The 24,635-nt window shown below is 47.1% G+C and overlaps 1 protein-coding gene across 16 annotated transcripts in view; it reads right to left on the bottom strand.

Moving 5' to 3' along the window:
- Positions 1-24,405, bottom strand: part of mbnl1 (muscleblind-like splicing regulator 1) — a 61,377-nt gene extending 36,972 nt beyond the window's left edge. For 5 of the 16 annotated variants that reach the window (XM_080778266.1, XM_080778269.1, XM_080778270.1 and 2 more), the window contains exons 1-2: positions 18,799-19,373; positions 3,446-4,478 (exon numbers count right to left, since the gene is read on the bottom strand). In XM_080778266.1, coding sequence (XP_080634392.1) covers positions 3,446-3,619 — 174 coding nt within the window. In that variant the 5' untranslated portion in view covers positions 3,620-4,478; positions 18,799-19,373. Of the gene's footprint in view, positions 1-3,445; positions 4,479-5,248; positions 5,330-17,451; positions 17,591-18,798; positions 19,379-24,271 lie in introns of those variants that run through there. The other 11 variants (XR_013965057.1, XM_080778257.1, XM_080778268.1 and 8 more) reach the window with 8 other exon arrangements.
- Positions 24,406-24,635: the final 230 nt, after the last annotated feature.

The raw sequence follows: 24,635 nt of genomic DNA, 5'->3' as shown, positions 1-24,635 counted from the left end.
AACAGAACGCCGTTCCAATAACATTCAGCCCGCTCACACACACACACACACACACACACACACACACACACACACACACACACACACACACACACACACACACACACACACAGTAAACATTATTGGATCTACGTAACTGTTGTTGTTTGTAGCTGTGCAAAGTGTGCTTTAGACTCGACACATAATATCATCCTTCACTCTGCACCTCGCGAACACGCCGAGCGCACGTTATCCCCTGGTATCCAACACAGGTCGGCACGCAATCCACCAAACACTTCCGAGCTCTCTCTCTCTCTCTCTTTCTCTCTCCCTTTTCCACTGTGAGGTTTCAGATGCTACCGTTCTGTTTCTCATTACCAGTGGAAAAAATAGACCCAACTGTTTTTTATTTAAAAAAGAAAAAAAAGAAGAAAAAAGGAATGGCCTGTCTCCAATAATACACAGGCCTCAGTGACATAGTCCAAACTACTAAACCAGGCCCCGGCACTTCACACCGAAAAAAATAAAAACTAAATAAAAAAGTCCAATCCTTCCTGCCTGCAACTCCAACGGCCGACCGCGAAAGAGCATGATGAAATATTGCCTCGCCGCCACGTTCACATATCTCTCCTCCATCTTCCCTGCATGCCTTGACCCCCCCAACCTCCCAGCATGCATGCACGCACACGCACACACACACACACACACACACACACACACACACACACACACACACACACACACACACACACACACACGCTTCTCCTCCTTCATTGTTTGTCCGTCCGTCTGCAGATAGCAAATCGGTTGCGGCATTTGTTTGTGTCTGTATGTGGTCAGATGATCGTCAGACTCTCTCTCTCTGTTAGGTCATCGCCTGGACTTTAGCCCTTGGCAACTAAGACCGCCAAGAGGAACGCTGTACTTTTGATCTGGGTTGTGATTGTGCGCCTCGGTATGTGTGGGAGTGTGTGTGTGTGCGTGTGTGTGTCTGTCTGTCTGTGTGTGTGTGTGTGTGTGTGTGTGTGTGTGTGTGTGTCTGTGTGTGTGCGAGCGTGTGTGCGTGCGTGCAACACTCCACTGTGTTGTTGTTGCAAGGCTCACTTCAGTGCGTTATGACTGGGCTTTAGTTCTAAAGGCGTGCACGCACACACACACACACACACAAGCACGCAAATGCACGCGCACACATGCACACGCACGCGCACAGACTCGGACACACGCACTCGCACGCACAGGCATTAGTGCATTGTGGGGAAACTTGGTAATGGTTCAACGCGACACAGACAATGTTCCTCTGTCCACATCTGGCTATAAACAGAGCTTTGGGAGTCAGCTCACGACCGCTGGCCTAATGCTAACCCTGCCCTGCTCTCACACTGCTAATAACCACCTAATGCTAACCCTGCCCTGCTCTCACACTGCTAATGCTAACCCTGCCCTGCTCTCACACTGCTAATAACCACCTGCAAACTACTGGCCTAATGCTAACCCTGCCCTGCTCTCACACTGCTAATAACCACCTGCAAACTACTGGCCTAATGCTAACCCTGCCCTGCTCTCACACTGCTAATAACCACCTGCAAACTACTGGCCTAATGCTAACCCTGCCCTGCTCTCACACTGCTAATAACCACCTGCAAACTACGCCTGCAGGCCGACAGGAAAACTTACACTACATGCTGGCATGTCTAAGGTGTGCATGTGTGTGTGTGTGTGTGTACGTATGTGCACACACGCATATGACCATGGAAGGACTCGGTGGAAACTCAGGGTCGAGGTTCAACCACCTCTCGAGATCTTATGTGCAGATAGAAGGAGAGATTGTGTGTGTGTGTGTGTGTGTGTGTGTGTGTGTGTGTGTGTGTGTGTGTGTGCGTGCGTGTGAGAGAGAGATAGACAGAGAGAGAGAGAGAGAGAGAGAGAGAGAGAGAGAGAGAGAGAGAGAGAGAGAGAGAGAGAGAGAGAGAGAGAGTTTGTGTTTGCCTTCTTGCTGGCACTTAAAATAGATGGAAAAACTGCATACAGTGCCATTACTCTGCCACACACACACACACACACACACACACACACACACACACACACACACACACACACACACACACACACACACACACACACACACACAGTTCATAAGCCCACCCCAACTGCCCCTAGATTTCCACAGGAAGTGGTGAGACGAAGTGAGAGCTATAGCTGCGGTGCTACTCCCCGCACTCTTCTGTGTGTGTGTGTGTGTGTGTGTGTGTGTGTGTGTGTGTGTGTGTGTGTGTGTGTGTGTGTGTGTGTGTGTGTGTGTGCGTGTGTGTACGTGCAGGTTTTGGTGTGTGCATGTGTGCGTTGTGTGACTTGTGTCATGCTCAGGGCATCTGTGTGAGCTTGTGCATTCATTGTGCAACTGTATTTGAATGAGCAAAAGCGATATGCAAGAATTTCCTGTGCAAGTCTCACTCATATCTGCACTCGACCACACTGTATCACAGAGAGAGAGAGAGAGAGAGAGAGAGAGAGAGAGAGAGACAGAGAGAGAGAGAGAGAGAGAGACAGAGAGAGAGAGAGAGACGGGTCCTAAAAACAGCGGGATACTTCCCTACTTCCACACTGTGAGACAGTGACGTGGGGTTGAAGCAATGCAATCCTGTTTTAGTCTAATTAGAAGCATGTCTGGTCGCTGATACAGAGTAAACTGCTGAGTGTTCATGCTGAACATTCATTTAACTTCATATATATTTTTTTTAAATGAACACTTGGAGGAACTAAACAAACTAAACTCTCCATAACACAATGCTTTGGTGTCTGTGGAGGGGAGGCGTGTAACCAGAGCCACAGAGGAAGACAGAGTAACGACATTGAGGGGGCAGAAAACAGCCTGCAGGTCACGTGGTTCATGTAATTGCGCACGCCCATTCCGTAAACTTCCGGTTGTCCCCATTCAATAGAAGTCTATGTAGAAGCTAGAGCCTGGCCCCATGAAGTGAACGGAGTTGTCGTAACTATCTGTCTTACTCTATGGGTCTGCTTGTAACTGGCTTCCCTGGGTCACATGTTCCAGTCAGCTGACCAGAAGAAGGCCGGACAAGAGGGCGCACATGCTGAGGCCAGATGGTGCGACGCTATAACCGAGACCATGTGGGAAACCCCTTACTGTTGTTGTTAACCTACATAGACTCAAGCATGATATATAGACCGTGCACATCGCAGCTATTCTCTGCCGATGAACTCTGCTGACTGGGCTATATTCCTCACGCGCACGCACGCACACACATGCACGCACACAGTGCACGCACGCGCGCACGCACGCACGCGCTACCTGCCTGTTTGAACGTGATCTATTTTCTCCTGCCTCTCTTGCCTCAGAATAAAGAATGCCTCACTCTGCCTCGCCCCTATCCTTCACGCCCTAATTTGGGCGATGCCCTGGAGATTTCCCGCCAGGGGGACGTCGGCGGGGCCTTTCCCGTCTTACCTTGAGCGAGTCGAAGCAGGCGATGACCCGGCCGTTATCCACCTGGCAGCTCTTGGCCGGGTGGGCGAACTTACACTCCTGGTCGGAGCGCGAACACGTGCCCCTCTGGAACTCCCTGCACACCTCCAGAGTGAGCCACTTAGTGTCCCGCATGTGTGCCATGCTCATCGCCATGGCAACAAATTGGCACAAGAAAAAGGTATTCCCAGGTGAATTGGGTTAAAGGGTGATTGAAGAGCAGCTTTTTTTAAATCCACAATCAACGCTGTGCGTTGGCCTTATTTGCGTGGCGTACTGTTCACGCAGTGCTTGCGTTACACAAAGGTGAAATGTTGCAGGATGACGTTTCTGCTCGTATAGCGCTTAATGGGTCATTTTCCTGTTCGATCCGACTGTCAAAAGGAGAATAGATCCAGGAGACTGTCTTTGGCCTTGACCTGTCTCTCTCCCTCTCTCTTTTTCCAGATTCTCTCTCAGTCTCACCTTTGGCACCGACGACGACCCAAGGCCACAGAGACACAGAGAGAGAGAGGAGAGCCGAAGCGAGATCCCTCTGTCTGGGTGCGATGAAGAGAGTGGGCTTTGGTAGCCGTGTGTACGGGCTACATAGGAGAGTTGAAGAAACTGAACGGCAAGTTCGAGGTTCAAAAGGTTGAAGGCGAGAGTTAAACAAGGCAGGGTGGGTGAGATGCTGCGGCTGCTGTTGTTCGCTGTGGTAAAGCTGGCCTGGCCTGGTGGAGGCGGTGGGCTGGCAGCGAGCGCCGGAGGCCTGGAGCCTGTCTGCGGTGCCGTGGGGGGGATAGGGGGGGGCAGTGAGAGGGTGCGGAGGTTGGAGGCAAGCAGGGTCTGGGCGTTGGCCGCGCGCGGAAGGGTGTGGTCGCTGTCCTGTTGCGCTCGTGTTGTTACTGTGGGCAGCAAGCGAGCGAGGCAGGCTGGGCAGGGGTTGGGGGGGCCGGGGCGGGTCAGGAGTGGGCGGGGCTTCGGCTGTAGAAGCAGGTCAAAGCTGCAGCAAACGTCAGGGAAGGCACTTCCTCTGCGGAGAGAGAGAGAGAGAGAGAGAGAGAGAGAGAGAGAGAGAGAGAGAGAGAGAGAGTGGACAGAGACAAACAGATAGAGGGAGAGAAATAGAGGCAAAGGAGAGAAATAGAAAGACAGAAGGAGAGAGAGAGAGAGAGAGAGAGAGAGAGAGAGAGAATGAAAGATGGAGGCAAACAGAGAAATGAAGAGATTAGCCCAGTGATATCTCCTTTCAAAGAATATAAGCAGTTTATTTCTTCTTCCCATTCATTTCTGATTGATGGTTGTGCTCGGCTCCCCTCTGACCTGGCAGCGGTTTTCTAAGCTGTTCTGCTCATGCCATCGCAGCAGAGCTATGCAGCTGTGGGAACGAAGAATATTTAAAAATGTCAGCAATGTAGGGGTGTCTGCTAAAACAAATAAAACTTTCACCCGCCCTGCACTCTAAACACACACTGCATGCATGCGCGCGCAGGCTCAACACGCCACGCCGCACCAACACAGTCTCTCTCTCTCTCTCACACGCGTTGCAGCCAGAGACACAAGTGCACAATGTGGCCCATTCACAGCTTTCCACCACTTGCTTGGTCAAAGCAGGAAAAATCTAATCAAATCCCATATCACTTACAGTCGAGTATGGCAAAGCCGGCCACGGCAAATCTATTTAGAGAGAGGAGAAAAGAGAGAGTGAGGGTACGAGAGACAGAGAGAGAAGGAAGGCAGAGTGAAAGTAAAGGGGGAAGTGGAGGCAGGGCAGGAGGGAGGGTTTGTCATTTCCCTTCTTACCAAGCGGTGTGTGCTGAGCGGGAACCAATGACAGGCCGCAGAGTTGCAGCAACATTTCTGGGCTTAGCGCCAGGTGAGGGCAAGGGGGAGGAGCAAAGAAGAGGTTGAGAGAGAGAGAGACACACATGAAGGAAAGTAAATGAGAGAGAGAGGCTAAAGTGAGAGAGAGATACAGAGTAGAGGGAGACCAAACAAACCGCGTTCGTTGTTATCTGCATGCTATCTGCTTTTTGGAAGCAGACAGCAATACACTATCCCATGGTGATGTTTTCCCTCTTTGTGCGATCAGCAGTTCACAACCTCATTTAGTGAGCAACGTGCCACATTTCAGGTAAAGTAGGCAGTTTCACAAAATACAAAATCCTTAATTTTGCACATCAAACTTTACAGTTTTTACTTTTTTTAAACTATCGCCATTCTTTTTTCTTTTTAACACAATTTGGTCATTATGCCAATTAATTTCTCCCATTGCTTGCCACTGCTGTTGTATCCTACTGGCTCACCTGCCAGTGAGGAGCCCTATAGAAAGTGCCCCCACAATCACCAGTACTACTCCTCCCGTTCAACATGACAGGCACCGTCCCAGCCTGTAGAAGTATATGTGCAGTGAACTCCAACACCTAGAATGCTACTTTACCCCTGTGCCACCTGAGCAGAGCACCTCATATGCATACACTTTATAGGGGGTATAAAAAGGTCTCTGCATGTGTAAATATATCTGTCCTCAGCTCAGGGAAACTTTAAGTCCTATCTTCACTTGAAGGAATATAGTATATATTTGCAACTGTACTCTTCTACACAAATGTACACTGTGTCCTCTGTACATTATTTCTACTACACCTATACCACTATAACAATATACCAAATAGTGGAAAATAGCTTGTAGATCTGCTAATGTTTCCAATTTAGATCCTTAATTAAAAAGTGAAAACGTTTTGAAAGATTCTGAAATCTCTGGAAATTTGCCCAAAATAGAGATGTGAAGGTTAATATGGTTAAATATCAGCCATAATGTTTGTGCATACCTCCATTTAATCTGTTAGATTATGCCACTGACGCAAACGGCAAGGGAACTTCCAACGTAATAATATACTGTACAGTGCAATATGTTATCATATTTACTATTCTACCTTCATTTCAACACCCTTAAATAATTCACAGTTCACGGGGAGAGAAAGCTACAGACAGCACAGTACATTTCCCACCCGGTGTGTCCTATGTACACCAGTGAATATTGCACTTGGGGGGATTGCGAACCGGAATCTGAACGTTTGGGGTCCCAGGGGGCCCCTCTCTCTCCCTCTTATCACAAGGTCAGGGTAAACCACACCCTCTCCAGAGACGGTGCCTTGCTAGAACACCAGGTTATGTGCCTTCAGCAGCGCTAGCTCTGCACCACAATCCAATACTGAATGCAACATTGTATATCGCCCTGCAGCAGCCCAGTCCTGTATATGGCCCTGCAGCAGCCCAGCCCAGCCCTGTATATGGCCCTGCAGCAGCCCAGTCCTGTATATGGCCCTGCAGCAGCCCAGTCCTGTATATGGCCCTGCAGCAGCCCAGCCCTGTATATGGCCCTGCAGCAGCCCAGCCCTGTACATGTATGGCCCTGCAGCAGCCCAGTCCTGTATATGGCCCTGCAGCAGCCCAGTCCTGTATATGGCCCTGCAGCAGCCCAGTCCTGTATATGGCCCTGCAGCAGCCCAGCCCTGTATATGGCCCTGCAGCAGCCCAGCCCTGTATATGGCCCTGCAGCAGCCCAGCCCTGATCATGATGACCCAGCAGTGTGGACGATATATGTTCAGGCAGAGAGAGAGAGAGACAGATGGACCTAGCTTCACCTGGTGTGACCCGTAGAACAACCCCCTACCAGCTGTACTGCTTGAAATGACCTTTAGAATGATAAGAGCTGGCACTCATGCACACATACACATGCACGTACACACGCACCTGATATCATTTCTGTATCACAAGAGGGGAAACTAGGCCAATCAGTATATTGTTGCTGTCGGGCAGGAACCTCTTATCTCCATACTTTTTGCCTTTTTGTGTTTTTCCGTAAATTAAAACCCTTGATCATACTACAGTGCAGCGTCAGACAAATACATCAAAAGTAGCAGATCCACAAGCTCCAAACGCGGCTTCGAGCTTGTGCCGATCTGCTACTTTTGCTATTTTTGAATTTGAATCCTGAAAAGTAACAGCTTTGGACATAAACAAAATAAACAAATGCTTAATAAAATAAAATAAACACTTGCAGGGGCAGCATGATAGCTGAGTGTAAAACCACAGGCTTTAATATCTGACAGAAAGTCCCCGGTTGGATTCCTGGCCATAGGACGGTTTGCTGCATGTCACTCTCCTACTCTTTCCTGTCTCTCTCCACTGTCCGTCAAATAAAGGCTCAGAAAAGACCTTCGCCACAAAACACTTGACACTATGGAACCACTGTATATATCCGTCTCACTGTTCCACATACAGTATATACAGCATAAGAAAGTTATTCATTTGCGGATTATCACATTCTATAAACTGATTTCAAAGTCATTAAACGATTACTGTGGTCATTGACCGCTTCTCATCTTCATGGCAGAAGCATGCTGAAGTAGAGCGGGTGTCAAGTGTTCCTTGCTGTGGACATTTCATTTGGAAGCGGAACTCTGCAAACACAGACCGATACCGCTATTTGCTTATGTTACTCCGGACATGCGTCTGAACTCCCTCGTTCATCAGCTGAGATGAGTATGTCATGGCGGCCTATAGTCTAGTAAAAGCCGTCTGTGTAGCCCTACTGTATGAGCCCCATGATGTGTGGTTTCAACCTCAGATCATGTTGATGATGTGAAATGTGTTTATTGTAAAGCAGGAAAACGATATGCACATCCCAGTTTCAGAATACGGTGCTGGACCCAAAAAATTACTGAATGAAGAAAAAAGGTCCGCACACGATATAATTCTGCTCCCTGTCTTTATTTCAACCTATAAAACAAAGTTTCTTCTCAAACGTTGTATTTATAGGTTGAAATAAAAAATACGGGGAGCAGAATTATATCGTGTGCGGACATTCCACTTTTTTTTTCAAATGTGTTTATTGCCATAAGCTTTTCTCATAAGGCTGGTGGATGTGCACCTTTCACACTGCCCAAATATACCAAATATAGTAAAAGAAAACAGGGCTGCAATAGTTCATCTTATTAATAAATATAATTGTTTATAGAAAATAATCCATTTTAATTCATTTTAGTCAATAAACCCTAAATACCCTTTTCCCTCTACAGCAGCTCTCTTTGCCAAAAATAGTCAATCCAACGGGTAGTAGCGTTGCAATGCATTGTATGCTTGCAGATACGCTACTTTTCTGAATGACGCCCCAGAAAGGGGACGCTAGGGTTCATTAAGGTATAGTAAATAATAACATTTTGCTGGTGAAAGGTTACAAGGCTGCATTATGGTGTGTGATATGAAACTTAATCATAAACGTTTCAGTTGCTCGTCACTTCAGCATCGCACATAATGGGGAGGGACTTTATCAAACATATTGTATGGGGGATTTATATTATGTGTCTCTGATTATTACTGTAGTCATTATTTATGCTCTAGAGATAATCTTCAACTGGATACACGCAATACACAGTCAATAACTGCAGTTATTTGGACTAATCGATTTAGTAGTTTATATATTATTATTTTTTGCGACCGTATATGAAAACTTGCAAAAACTGTCCGCCCGTCAGTCAGTCATATAGTCCATATATGGTTGTCAGAACATCACGCCACATGACACCACGCCTCGTGACACGCTCCATATATGGCCGCCTCCATAGGTCTCGTGACATCACGTTATTAGTGCAGCCAGGCCTGGCAGCCGGCGAAAACTAGAGTTCTCAACAGGCCCATAAATGAAGGCCTGGCCCTACCTGGGCCCTCATCAAACCCTGTACACTCAAGACACTGCCACCGCTGCCACCCTTAGATCTCCATATATGGAGCTGACCTGTTCTTACATGCTATATGTTGATCTGACACTGTGTCACTGTGTCTTGTACACTCAAGACACGCTCCATATATGGCCAAACCTCATCAAATCCTGTACACTCAAGACATGCTCCATATATGGCCAGTACAGAATTCATTCCATATGTTGATCTGACTGCCCATGCCAAAGCGCCAGCGCTCGCCCAGCAGTCTGCCGTCACCCAGGCGGATGTGTGCACGTGACCTCGCCCTTTAGGGCGTCTTACTGGTTAGAATAGTATTGTGGGCCTGGCTGGCTTAGCAGTCCAGGCACCTTGGCTGGTAATCCAGCATGACTCTCCCCATTTCCTGTCAAGCTACTGTATATCTATCAATAAAGGCAAAAAGCCCCAAAAATATAAAAATAATAGTTTTGTGTTTGTTCGTACAGTGTATGAAAAATAAGAAAATATAAAATGTTGGTGTTTCTCAATTATTCAATTCATGAAAAAAGTTATCGATAGAATAATCACGAAGAATATAATGGATAGTTGCATTCGTACAATAAACAATCAGCAATTGAGAGAATACTAACCAGGTCCAATTTATTGAGATAGTGTGACTATGATGATCAGAACATGCATTGGAGACTTTCCTCTTCTACCCCAAATTCGAACCCGGTTTCCTGCTGACCATTGAGCTATAATAGAGCCTGCCTGCTTGCTCAGGGGAGAAATTGAATCTTGACCATCAGGTCAACATTCGTGTCAAATCCTGTGCCTAGGTGAGACATGACCTTTGACACAATCTAAATGTCTCAAAAGAAGAGCGGGGAGACAAAATACAACCACCAAAATACAAGTTATATGTATAGAGCCGGGCACGGTGGCACAGTTGGTAGTGCTGTCGCCTCACAGCTAGAAGGTCCTGGGTTCGATTCCCGCTGGGGACGCTGTGGGCACTGGCGGCGTGTTCCCTCCTCCGCGTCATCAGTGCCCATACCCGAGGCGGGGGTTGGCGATAGGGCCTTTCTGTGTGGAGTTTGCATGTTCTCCCCGTGTCCCCTAGGGTAGATACCCTCACAAAAACATGCCGTAATCCTGGTCTCTAAAACTACCTCCCCCGGCCTGGCCAGCCGGGGCGCCTGATGGAGGGGAAAGGAACTGGCCGGGGAAATTCCTCTCTGTCAGGTGAAAAGAAGCAGCTTGGACTCCTCATGCATAGAAGGAGGCATGAGGTCAGTCCGCTGCCCCCCCACGTTGGCAGAGGAAGTGTAGCGCCCAGGATTACAATAGACAATTGGCACTGGGTGAAAAGAAAACTGGGTTACAAAATCGTGGGATATAAAAAAAAAAAGTTACATAGAGCCGCTTTAAATCAAAGCAGATAAATTGATGAATAAAAGGCTGACAGTCCCCCCCACCCCGCGCGCGTGCGCACACACACACACACACACACACACACACACACCATGTGCTCTAACTGTCTAATCGGTTGCCATGGTTTCTACATTGACCACTTGAACCCCGGCGTCCATGAACATCAGCCAAAGATAGCCCGTTTACAAGTAGATCTTTGGCAAAGAGATTGGCGTAGATGGGGAATCAAAAAAAATGGTCTAGAGGGTTTAAGTGCTTTAAGGCAGCAGAGCAGGTGTGTGCTGCTGGTATAGGCAGAAATGGCTGAGCCGCAGCGCGAGGCATCTTCAGAGCCATAATGGGCCCCCATTAGGATACATCATGTATAGACACATGGACGTGGATCCTTCTATCTTCCCCTATTGATTTATTCATCGCACTGGCCTTTGCATGTCAGAAAGCCGCTCCCTTCATCTAATTCCACTCCAACCGTCTCTGCCTTCTGTCTCCGAGGCATCCGTCCCAGTGCTGTACATTTTCAAAGAGATTACTTTTATCCATACTTGATCGGTCTGGTCTGTTTTTAGTTTAGTTTTTTGTCTTCCCCTGGAGGTATCACCGTTGCCGCCCCAATCTTTCCAGTTCGTTCCGCCCTCCCTCGGAGCTCTTCCTCCTCCACCCCACTCAACCCCCGTCCTTGTGCCCTCAATATGACTGTCTGTCTGGCAAGCAAGCACTCTCTCTCTCTCTCTCTCTCTCTCTCTCTCTCTCTCCCAGCATCCTTAGCAGCAGCAGCAGTAGCACACTCCTTCAGTCTCCAAGGTCTAACAAGTTGGTGCAAGGTCAATAAGACTGCTAGAGGATGACAAGACAGATAGAGATAGAGGAAGAGATAGAGACGTATAAAGAGAGAGATGAGAGAGAGAGAGATATGTGGAGAAAGGCAGACAGAGAGATCAGACAGACTGAAGCCGAGACCACCGTTTCCAGAGCAAGCCGTTGTTTTCTCCTGACCATGTGGCAAGAAGATGGTGAAATGGAGTCAGAAAGAAGGAATGAACAGAGAGATAGAGGAAGGTGGAGAGAGAGACAGGCAGACAGAGGGAGGAAGGGAAAGGAGAGAGAGAGACACTGTGATTTCTGTGGACCATGTGGCAGGAACATGACGCGTCTGGGAGGAGAGGAAAGCGTGTCGACAGAGCATTGCCTTCAGCTCATCATGGTCATCTGACACCAGAATCTCTGCGTACGCCTCAACGGCACAAAAACAAATTCTGACATGAAGCACAGGACCACATGACTTTTACTTTCTGGGTTATGAGTCACAATCCGCTTTTCGCAACAGGTCGCTAATAAAGACAGCGTGGTCTGAATGCACCCTTTGCCGACTATTGCGAAGGCACTCGGCCAGAAGTGTCTCGCACCAGTTGACGGTGATGAATGATGCACAAGATATTATGAGGTATCCTTGAACATAGAGAGGGGTTTTGTTTTGAAGGCACACAGGCCACGGCCAATGGAAAGTTACAGCTCTGCGGAGGCTGCTATAGCTAGCTAACTAATCCTGGGCTGGTCTCAGAGTTGTCATTGTGACTAACTGCTATACAGCCCTGCTCCCAGACAACAAGAAAGAGGGTGTGGTTCGCGGCTATGATAAGGCTTCCTGTGGAATGACTGAATCATGCATTATTAGCCATATCTTTAACAACACAGTGCTGCGGCGAATAAGGGTCAAATAAGTGTCGCATTCACACTAATGGCAATTGAAAAACGTGTGTCTGAGGAGGATTTAGTATACGTTTAAATCCAAGTGAATCTCAACATTAAAGTTTTTTTTTCTTTTTCACTTTAAACCTTGCATTCCTATTTTGGACGTTATAAGCAGAAATCAGACAATAACACATCAGTTCTACAATGTCCATTTTTGCTATTCATCGTACAATGACGTATAGCCCTTAATAGGGCATACAGTATAAGTAGTTAACATAAAAGGTAATAGCTGGCATTGTTTCATCCCTCACAAAAGTAGCGCTATAGCTGGCTTCACACTGACAAAAGCCCCGTACGTACGGCTTCTATTTTGGGCCTGACTGCAGAGACAGAAGCCACAGTTTAAATCTCCCCTGGCTTGGCCGTTGCTCAGTAAAGCAGTGGTTTCAGCATATTGACAGAGGTGGAGTCAGGGTGACAGTGTGCTGAGACAGGTCATCACAGTGGAAGGGCGTCGGAGGTAATGCAACACCGAAGGCCTCAAACTGACTGCTGCAACCGGTGCTGGGAGAGAGAGAGAGAGAGACTGCAACCGGTGCTGGGAGAGAGAGAGAGAGAGAGAGAGAGAGAGAGAGAGAGAGTGAGAGAGAGAGACTGCAACCGGTGCTGGGAGAGAGAGAGAGAGAGAGAGAGAGAGAGCACTGCTGCGGTTCCATGTGTTTGCAATATCACATGCCAATAATGCCCTCTCTGACCCTGTACATACAGTACACATGCGAGCATACACACACACACACACACACACACACACACACACACACACACACACACACACACACACCACACACAAATCCACAGATTTAGTGACAACAGCACACTATCTCTCTGTCTCTCAAACCCGCACGCACCCACACACGCACCCACATGCACGCGCACACACACACACACACACACACACGCACACGCACACGCACACGCACACACACACACACACACACACACGCACACGCACACGCACACGCACACACACACACACACACACACACACACACACACAGAGAGCAGGAGCTGCCATGCCAGCTAGTCTATCCTCTATTCCTCTCCTGTGACACACAGCTATACATCTCAGAGTAAACAGCGTTTCCTTGACAACGGCACTTCCCTTGTTGGTGGAGAGCTGAGAGAGACAGTGAGGTCCAGAGAAATGACCGCAGGCCAGGCCAAGGACGAGGCCGGAGGCCATACCACACAGCACAACGCCCTGACACAGGAGGAACACACACACCCCCCTTTGACCCCATAAGAGAAGATCTTTACGGCTCTAGCAGTGATTCTCAACCTGTTTAATTTCAAGGACCCCCAGTTTGACATGCATTAGTCTACGGACCCCCATTTAATGGCATTCTATCTCTGGGACCCTCAATTTATATTGTAAAATCAATGTTAATTTAACTCTGAGAGTGTACAAATGGAACCATTTGGTTCCATTTGTACACTCTCGGAGTTACAGACCCATATGGTCCATTTGGTTCCAAATTATCATTTAGCTGGGGACCCCCTGGAACTCCCTCAGGGACCCGTTGGGGGTCCCCTGAGGGAGTTCCAGGGCCAGAACCAGTGCACTAAGGGGTGGAGAGACCTCATGAAGAATTGACATGCACTTCTCCTGGTTATGCTACTTATTTATTCACTGGGGACTTTCCCTATAGATAGGTCACATTGGCTCGTGGTGTCAGCAGCGAATGGCGCATCGGTCCTCGTTCACTTTTCGTAAACCATAGGCAATGCTATTGTTGTCACCGTCCTCGTCGTCACCATTATGATCATCATTAACCTTCCATTCCTTGGCAATTGCATTAGCCGATTGGCTTGTCACAGGATTAGCTAATGTGTCGGTGAAAGAGAGTTTGTGGTCAGGAACGCGCAACAAACAATGGCTATTGATGCGCCAGAGAGCTAACCTCTGGAGACAATGAGATCTGTTGTACAGCAAAATGGTGCGCGTGCATCACACACAGGCCATGCAAACACACGCATACAACAATGTGTTACTGATATATGCTTCGGCTTCTGTGTGGGTGTATGACTGCGTTTGTGTCAATGTGCCCATATAGTTTCTGTGTCTGAGACATTTTGTATCTATGCATTTCTGTGTGTGTGTGTGTGTGTGTGTGTGTGTGTGTGTGTGTGTGTGTGTGTGTGTGTGTGTGTGTGTGCGTGTGTTTGTGAGCCTGCGTGCGTGAGTACATGCGTGTGTGTGTGTCTAGCTCAGCAAACATGGGTTAATTGACCATATTCGCTCTGCGGCCATTTTACTCCTATAGGTCAATAGCTTTCATGATGGTTTAATGAGTGGGTCATTGGCTCACATTCATGTTGTCTGAATCATTATGATGAAAAATGGTCCAGTCTCTGCAGCTCAGCGACTGCATTCTCAATCACAGAGAAGCTATAGCGCTGCTGGCTTGTCCATCTATGGCTTGTGTAAAGTTAGCTGTCTATCTAGGTTGCCATGTCTTCAGCACATATAACAATATAGAACAATTAAGCCCTGATTTATACTAACTTGTATGACTGTAGTGGATCGCTAATAGCAGCTCTAGAAGCTCACAACATGTCGCGTGTGTTTTATTTAGATGCACGACACAATGCGCCAAACCAACTATAAATCAGGCATAATTCTATTATGAGTGACACTATGCAAACCTATATCTTTAGCTACTTAGTACTTACTGTACACATAATGTACAGATCTGTGCAATATGCACAGAGCATGTAAGCCAACATACTTGATGTGGCTGTAGCAAGTGTTATAAATAATAATAATGACATGCCCGTTTAAACATAAGATCTACAGCTTTGCACCTACAGTGAGGATTTCATTTCCATATTGTACACACATAGGCCCATAAATAGGCTTGTACGCTACATCATTTAATCATGTACTGTATACCATATGCCACTGGGACATACTGTATATACTGCATAGGCCAAGCATCACTCATTGATGTAATGGTGGTCAATTTAATCTAGTCTCGGCCAACGTAATCTCTCGGACGTTGGCGATCAATAGAATTTTCATAAAGACAATGGTTCTCTATGAGGGAAGACTATGTTCACTCTTGTATAATGTGCCACTGAATCGCCTGCGTGGAGCCACGGGCTATAATATATTACTATGACCAGAACAGGAAGCAGAGTTTCCATGATAGAATTGTGCCGTTTACTGCATCTAACAGAGAACCAAACAGAAGGAGAACGGGTCCAAAGTGATGGTATCATTAAACTTTATAGGCTTCTAATACTTTCCCTCAAAGGTATAGGTTTGATATGTGTGAGGTTTACTGTGGGGGCGTGCAGGGGCTGATGTAACCGTCCAGGGTCCAGGAAAACAACGCTAGGCTTGTGTTTGACACACAGAAAGAAAAACACTGACTAACCACTTAGCGCTGACTCCATAACTAGCAGCACACAGACATGGAGTCAGTAATATTGCTATATATTCTTCAGCCGTATAGCTCAACATTGTCATTGTGTCCACCATTAGGTGACAGTCTGCTGCAATGTTTATTTGTGAACCAAAAGTGTCTCGCAAGAAGCTCCGACAGGGTCGCGGACCAAAGCCAATGTTAAAAGATTCATATTGTGTTATAATGTCTGTTATGGTTCTCGGCTTTATGATCAAGTTGACTGGTTCTTCGCGTTATTCATCTACAGTATTTAAAAAAAGAATAGAAACAGTTAATTGTCATAACAGCAAGCGTAGCATAATAGCAGTCATATGCTAATAACAGAAAGCATACTGTGAATCCAGAGTCAGACTGTGTGACAGACTACAACAATCATGCACGTGACATTTAGGCATTTAGCAGACACTCCTATCCTGAGGGACGTACATGTGCAAGCTCAGAGTAAAGAATAGTTTAAGGTTGTAATGTGGTCGGTGACGTGGATGATGGCTGGTTGTAAAGACAGTAGGAACGTATCTGTAGAAACAGAGTCATCGTGTTATAAGGGATTAACCTGTCAGTGAGAGATGCAGCCATGCACATATAATCCTGTCTGTAGGGCAGAGCCCCAGCCGACGGTATGCAGAGAGATATGCACAAGGAACACGTATAGTGGTTCTATAGCTTTGAGCAACGGCGTCTCTGTGTGGTACTTAGGAGTTAGCATGGTCATTAGCAACACACTTCACAACGCTCATCATCAACACGAGGGTGTCCCGAGGATAACAGATTTGCAAGCGCACAACGTGTGGCATTGTGAGCTTGTAGATCGGTTATTTTCAGCGCATACGACTGAGTATAATGGGACCTTAAGTGGGACAGAGAGCTACTGTAGCCATGGGGGTTTTGTCAACACTCAACAGCGCAATCAGAGGTACACCTGCCGGTGAGTGTGTGTGTGTGTCTTGTGTGGACAGGCACTGTGTAGTGTATGTCTTGTCTGTCTTGTGTGGATGCGTCTGCTATACCGTCTGAGCCACACACCAATCCCCTTAAGTCACAACAACATTCCTCATCATGGCCCCAACCACCGGCTCTTCACGAGGAGAGGAAACCCAGGGGAGGTGAGGGGTGTGTGTGTGTGTGTGTGTGTGTGTGTGTGTGTGTGTGTGTGTCTGTGTCTGTGTGTCTGTGTGTGAGTGTGTCTGTGTGTGAGTGTGTGTGTGTGTGTGTGTGTGTGTGTGTGTAGGGGGGTAGACCAACAAAGAAAGGGGAGAAGAACAAAAATGCGAGAAGCATATGAGGAAACAGTGTCATGTCGCTAATGAACAGCCTGCACTTTGCCACAGTAACAACTCCATCTCTGGACTAACGTTAAGTCTCCCTCGTTATCCAAATGGTAGGTGAAGGAAGGCGTTGTCCGCTGACACAACGAAACCATGCGCCTGTGTTTGTGTGTGTGTGTGTGTGTGTGTGCGTGCGCGTGTCTGTGTGTGTGTGTGTGTGTGTGTGTGTGTGTGTGTGTGTGTGTGTGCGTGCGCGTGTGTGTACATGTGTAATATGAGCATTTTCACAAGGGAAATCTCTGTACCATTGTATCTGCCAAATGAGCAACTATCGTTCCAATCACTTTTTCTATCTTGGACTCGAGTAACACTGAAAAGCCATAACTCACACAGACACAGAAAGGCAGGAAGGGACAATCTTCAAGAAAGTCGTTAATGTACTTACTCCTTTTACTGCTGTTTATAACGCCGACAACAAGTAAAAACTTTACTCCATCTGCTTCTCTTTCGTTCTCACCCTCCCTCCCTCTCGTGAATCTCTTAAACTTTCCTCCTCTCTCCGAGTTACTCCCCCTCTGTGAGACGCACATAAACACACACACACACACACACACACACACACACACACACACACACACACTCACATGTGCACGAGTGCGTGCACGCACACACACGCACGTGTGCGCTTGCACACACACACAGTCCCACAGACAGAGCCACCCTCTCACACTACACTCACACACACACTTTCTCTCTCTCTCCTCCTGTGACCCGGAATGCTTGGCGAGGTTCGACTGTACTGAAATACTGTGCTCTCCATATAAGGCAGTGGCAGCTTCACATGTCACACATCATTTACATGTGGCAGGCGGGAGTTCACCTTACATGGCACAAGTATACACTATACACACGCGGTTGAGAAAAAGCCACACCGTGCCTTTAGGCTGACAAGATATTCTTGGAGAGAAAGAAAGAAAGTCTTTTAGAACAAGAGAGTAAGTATCAAATTATCCAATTATTCAAGTAGTTGAACTGTTTTAACTAGTTAAACAAGCCCGAGCCGGGATAACTCCCAACACGTCCCAGAGTGAGTCAGACAGAGGGAATGAAAGCCGAGTGGGAGATCTATCGATCCACTTCACTGCTTCCTGGAACAACCACTGCCCTCACACACACAACACACACACACACAGGCGTGTTGTGTGTGTTGGCACACGCACACGCACAGGCACACGCAGGCACGCACCCACGTACACCAGTAAAATGTTCTTGCTAACTAGCTCTACCTCAGGAAGTAGCTATTGTGTGACCTTCTGCTTTCAGTCAGGAATGTGCCCCACTGCTGTGTGCGTGTCTGTGTGTGTGTGTGCATTGACATGTGTGCCTTTGTATGTGTGCCTGTGTCTAAAAAGACAAGCCACAACAAACAGATGTTAGCCATCACACTCTCTCACACTCACACACACACACACACAGTCACACACACACACACACATACAGAGAGAGAAAGAGAGTGAGAGAGAGAGCGAGACAGAGACAGCGAGACGCAGCAGACACTAAAGCAAACAACCTCCATATCTCCCCACCTTCTCTCCACCATACGGGCTCTACAGTACTTTGGAAAGTAAAACACTGCAGCACGCAGCGGAAAGAAAGATCTGGATGAATGACGAGAGAGCCTCAGAAACAGAGAGGACAGAAAGACGAGAGAGAGAGAGAAAGAGAGAGAGAGAGGAATTTACACAGAGAGAAACAGGAGACCAGACAACGGTGCAACTCACAGAACCCTTACCTCTCACATCGCTTTTTCAGTTTCTGAGCCTGCTTCCGCTTGTCTGTCGACTCTGTGCGCGTGTGTCTGTGCGTGTGTGCGTGTGTGTGTGTGTTCAGACAGGCCGCGACAGCAGACCCCCAGGCACCGGCTGGACCATTCTGAGGCAGGAAGGAAGGCAGGCAGGCAGGCAAGAGCGCAGCGACGGACCGACCGACCGGCAGAATTACAAGAAGGGGACGACGAGGAAGAGGCAAGGCGATGAGGAAGAGGCAGGCAGAAGTGAATCGGCGGTGAATGAGTACGAGAGCTGACCGCTGGAGTGTGTGAGAGAGAGTGTGTGTGTGTGTGTCCGTTGCAGCGTTGGCTCAGCGCGCTAGCGTCTCCCCCTCCCCTGCTCTCTCTCTCTCTGTAGTGACTGAGCTGTGCTGTGCCGTGCTGTGCTGTGCTATCCTGTGCCGGGCTGGGCTGCCTGCGCGTGTGTGTGTGTGTGTGTGTCTCTCTGGACTCCCCAGCCTCTGGATCGTCTGCAGCCTGCAGGAGAGCAGTGCTCGCTGGGCGGCAGTAGCAACAGCTGTGGACGTAGAGGAGGAGGAGGAGGAGTGGAGGACAGGAGAGGAGAACGAGGCAAAGGAGGAGGCGGAGGAGGAGGAGGAGGGGGGGGGGAGGACTCTGACTGCACTGGGCATACAGATCCTGCAGTCTCCCCCGCAGAGCCCCCCACCCCACCCCTCCCTCCTTTACTGAGGGCTGTGGCCACGCCCCCTAAAACAACACCAGGAAGTGCTGGCTCAGTTACACTGGCCTTCCCTCTATCCAGTCAGGCCCACGGAGGAGAGAGAAAACACAGAGGGAGGGTGGAATGGGAAAAATAGAGCAAAGACAAGGGAAAGAAACTGGGCAGATTCTGAAAAAAGAAAGTGGAGAGGGAAAAAAAGAGAGAAACAAGGAATGAAGGGAGGGTTAGATGTATCAGAAAGTACCAGCGAAGACGGGGCGGAACGAAGGAAGAGGAAAAATGAGGGAGGAGAGTGAAAGAAATGGGCGATGAGAAGGAGAGACATGGCAGTGGGGGAAGGAGTTGGAAAGAATCAAAAGATTTAGGGGAGTGAAGGAAATAATTATGGAAAATTTTACAGGGAGCTTGTGACAGATTACGTCTGGCTTCTCTCTCTATCTCCTCTCTCTCTCTCTCTCTCTCTTTCTCTCTCTCTCTGTTTTTCTGCTGTGGCATGCAACCCTCAGACACCTTGGCTCAGCCACACACACACACACACACACACACACACACACACACACACACACACACACACACACTGACCACATAGTGGAAGCGACTATATACTGTACATAAACATACGACTATATATATACATATAATATGGTAAGATGTTGGCCAGTGCAATTTGCAGTTACAGCTGCAGGTCAATGCTAATGGATAAAAGCTAAGTGGGACCACATTGAGAAGGAGTACTGCCTGCTTCTGTCTCAGGGTTCACTGTCTCCAGACGACCCCCCCCCCATGAGCTGGGGGAACTGGCGGGTGCTAGATTTGGACCTGATGCCGCAATATCCGGTAGCCATGGAGATAGTGGCCTTGGCATCCACGAGGATCGAGTCAGATTGTGTGCTGCATGCTAAAGCCAATTTGTTGCTGCTGTCGTTGATCTGATCACGTTGTCTTCACACTATAATACGGCAGGTTTATTTATTGGAGACTGAGAAGCAAGAAGCAACACATTGCCATACTGCTGCACGTTTAACAACTTGTGAAACAGGCAGGAAGAGACACTTTGCTCTGTTGTTTCAATGACATCACATGCTAAAAATAAAAATTAAATTCACTGCACCGGCTCTACTGCCACAGTTCTGACCCGTATTGAAGTGCATATATCTTGATGTTTAACCCTGATTACCAGAGGATACATACAGTAATGACTCTTAGTCTTAGCACATCACATCAATTCTTCTTATTGAGTTATAGAGCGTCGCAGTCCTGACCCCTTTCATGATGACGAGTGGCCCGAAAGAGAATTTCCCATTAATTTTGCCCATAGACGTTTCAGAAAGTATTAATTTAAAGACCTTTTAAGCCTCGGACAAAGCCAACTCGGATCGTGACAATAAACAATTTTTTGGGGGCCGAACAAATAATTAGATAGAAGAAAAACAACAAAAATGTGTTGTACCCTGGTGCAACCACTCCTATAGACAGCTATGTGTGTGGCTGGGTCTGTCCCTGGCTGTGTCCGAGCACGAAAATAGCGTTTGTTCACCACAAAGTGTCACTGTTGCACAGCCTAACACACAGACACAGACACACACAGGCCAGGGAGGAGGGCTTGTACAGTACAGTACAGTACAGTACAGTACAGTACAGTACAGTACAGTACAGTACAGTACAGTACAGTACAGTACCACTCACTTCAGACAGGTCTGACGTTTTCTTCTTTCTAATTATTTGTTCGGCCCAAAATATTGTCTTTATTGTCATGAGTTGTCACGATCCAAGTTGGCTTTGTCGAGGCATAAAGGTCTTTCTAATTTCTGACACGTCTATGGGAAAAATTGGAAGAATTGGAAATTGTCTGCCGGGCCGCTCGTCAGGGACAAGACTCTATACTAAGTTAAGAATTAATGTTCATTGTGAAACAAGACTTAACAAAGATACAGGTATACGAGACAGCTACAGCCCATTCTCTAAAGTTCTAACTAGATATGAGAAAGCTGACAAAATTACACAAATTCTCAGATATCTTCACTGGCTTCTAGACGAGCATCTATAGGAGGGTGTGTGTGTGTGTGTGTGTGTGTGTGTGTGTGTGTGTGAGTGAGTGAGTGAGTGAGTGAGTGAGTGAGTGAGTGAGTGAGTGAGTGAGTGAGTGAGTGCGTGCGTGCGTGCGACGTGCGTGCGTGCGTGCGTGAAGCTAATGTTGCAAACCACTAGACACATCAGGGCCAAATATTTTTCATTTTGTGAATTCATAATCTCAATTCCATCATTCCATATTTGGTCAAGACTGATATAATCAGCTGGACCTTAGAGTGCAACAGAGCAATGATCAAACATTGATCGTCTTTACATCACTCAATGGTTTGTACTAGGGCTAAATTAACTTTCTTTGCCTTAAAAATGACTTGAAATATATAGAGATCAATATTGCTAGCTCATTTTCCAGTAGTCTGCAGCGCTATGCAGCGCTCTCAAATGCAGAGCTGGTGATAAGTCAGCTCAAATTCACACAGCTCGCCCCCTTAAACCCTGGGTGACAATGTGAGCCCCAGCTGTAGCGCTTACACTTTACCTAGATGACGGTCTCAAAATGTCTCCACGCAATAAAAGAACACAGAGTGCTTCTTAAATTAAACCAAATATATAAATAAAGGTGTCAAATTTTGGTTTCCAAGTAGACGGTAAAGCACAAGCAGTGCCGAGTTCGATCCGTTTTACATCGAGCATACAGAGAGAGGTTGACATATAATAAGCCTGCTGGGCACAACAAAGATGGCTGTGTTTCAGATTAGCGCAGAAACACTTCCGCATGACTACTGGTGTGGTGGGGGTCAGGTCACTGCGACCCCCCAAAACCAGCTTTGACCCCAAAACGGAGAAACAAGGTGATTGATGTTGCTCTCCGGACTCCAAGGGGAGACACACAAACAACACACCCAAAGATCTGGGCTCGCTGTGAAACTCAGACATTGACGTGGAATTTCCCCTCTTTTTTACGCTGCTGACATCACACCAGTGGTTCTCTCTCTCTCTCTCTGTCTCTCTCTGTCTCTCTCTCTCTATTCTGCCAGACCTTATTTCCTACTCATAGTAACTCATCGTTTGATACCTCAGTGCTTCTAGCATCTCTTCACTCTCTCTCATATTTCCCTTCCTTGATATGGCTGCGTGTCTTCCCCTAACGAACCACAACCGCTGGTCTATTTGTCACCAACCACAGTGCTGTATTAGTTTAGTCTAATTAAGGGCATGAGTGAATGTACTGAAAAGCTTCACAGTTACCAGATGGTTTACTCCTTCGGCTTAATCATAAGTGGTGTCATTCCATATATTTTATGATTAAATGCTAAAACAGAAGCCACTTTATAGGGAACATATTTTATAGACTTATTATATATTGTGAAATTTGTCTTGTTTTTACTTTACTCGCTATTCGCGTCGTCCCTGGTCATTGGTCAATAAGATGGCAGCGTGACAAAGATCAGGGGGCTGATCACAGGGCTGTGTTTCAGTATGAGAAGAGAGCATCATTGCTGACCACAGGGCTGTGTTTCAGTATGAGAAGAGAGCATGCTGACCACAGGGCTGTGTTTCAGTATGAGAAGAGAGCATGCTGACCACAGGGCTGTGTTTCAGTATGAGAAGAGAGCATGCTGACCACAGGGCTGTTTCAGTATGAGAAGAGAGCATGCAACAGGACGTGTTGAGAAAACAGTTTTTCGAAACCAGCAGGCGGTAACACAGATGAACGTTAACTGATAGAGAACAGGAAGAGGTGTGTGCCTGTGTGCATGTGTGCGTGTGTGTGTGTGTGTGTGTGTGTGTGTGTGGTTGAAAAAGCACCTCAGCGATCTCAAAAAATGTATACGACAAATCTCACTTCATGGGGAAGCTGAGAACATTCTAGAACTAGACTCCTCAAAATAGCCAACTGTCTTTTTCTCATTGACCACTCATTGAGTAGAACGCCACAGTTGTGTCTTAACCTCCCCTCTCTTTTAGCCCATCTAAATCCTCTGTCTCATCCTCTTCCTCTCAGTTATTTTCACTCAGACTTCCTTGGGTTGAAGAACACGTCTCTACCCTAAGCCCTCTCTCTCTATAGTCTCAGCGTTTGACTATTTCCCAGCCTTCTGCAAATGACACTGGCTGGCTGATGTGAACTCTCACTCTACTGAGGAAATGTCCCAGAGCCTTTATGAGCCAAGCGCTGACGGCCCATCTATCACCAAGGCCACAGATACACATTACACGCCCATTACAGACCATCACAGTAACAACAGTACGCAGCCCCACAGTAAGGCCCCAAAGCACAACAACCGCAGAAGAGGAGCTATATTCAACGTCAGCCATTTTACAAACAGTTTGTGTTGGCGCTCAGAGAATGACACAGCAGTAGGTGTATTTACTAACTACACTGTGACGTACGGTAAAATGGCCACTGAATGTGTCAGAACTCTCACTTCCACACAGTTAATATGAATTATCACGTTTTAAGCTCATATAATTTCCAGTTGAGCTTGGAGAAATTAGAAAATTAGTTAAGTTATGGTTGCATATGTAAACGAAATATGTAAACAAGAGTTAAACGACACGAGTTAAGTTAAGTAATAATATGAAAATGAAATTTAGTTATAAATGTGAGAGAAGCAGCCAATGTGCTAATAGGCATGTACGATTTTAACAATACAAACTTTTGTTGATATTTTGCAGACAGCATCATGCCACAGCTACAGTACAAGCACTTTGTTTGTAGTTTACCAGAATTTGCCGGTACTTGTGCGAGTCCTTGACGCCATAACTGTGTGGTTCTCACTGAACGCTTTCCACTTTGACGCCGTGAAGGGAAGCAGGTGCTGTTGAAGCTGTCAAGTTTGAAAAACGGACGGAGGAAATAGCATGCTGTATTGTCCCCGTCTGACACCACTGTATGTGTATGTGCCCGTTTGTCGCTGTTCACGCTTTAGAGGCTTATCTTGTAAGATAAAATGAAAATGGATGGAAACACCCTGAGCAAAGAGGCCTTTCACTTGAGTTTCTGCCCTCGTGCCGTCTGCATAGCTACTGTATGCTGGCCAAACATGAAAGATCAAATACTTACACCAGCACAATCATATCTTTCACC

The sequence above is a fragment of the Protomyctophum bolini genome (assembly GCF_963924005.1).
Source record: "Protomyctophum bolini genome assembly, chromosome: 12".
In the NCBI taxonomy this organism is placed as follows: domain Eukaryota; kingdom Metazoa; phylum Chordata; class Actinopteri; order Myctophiformes; family Myctophidae; genus Protomyctophum; species Protomyctophum bolini.
Note: the sequence above shows the minus strand (reverse complement) of the source record. Positions and strands in the feature narration are given on the sequence as shown.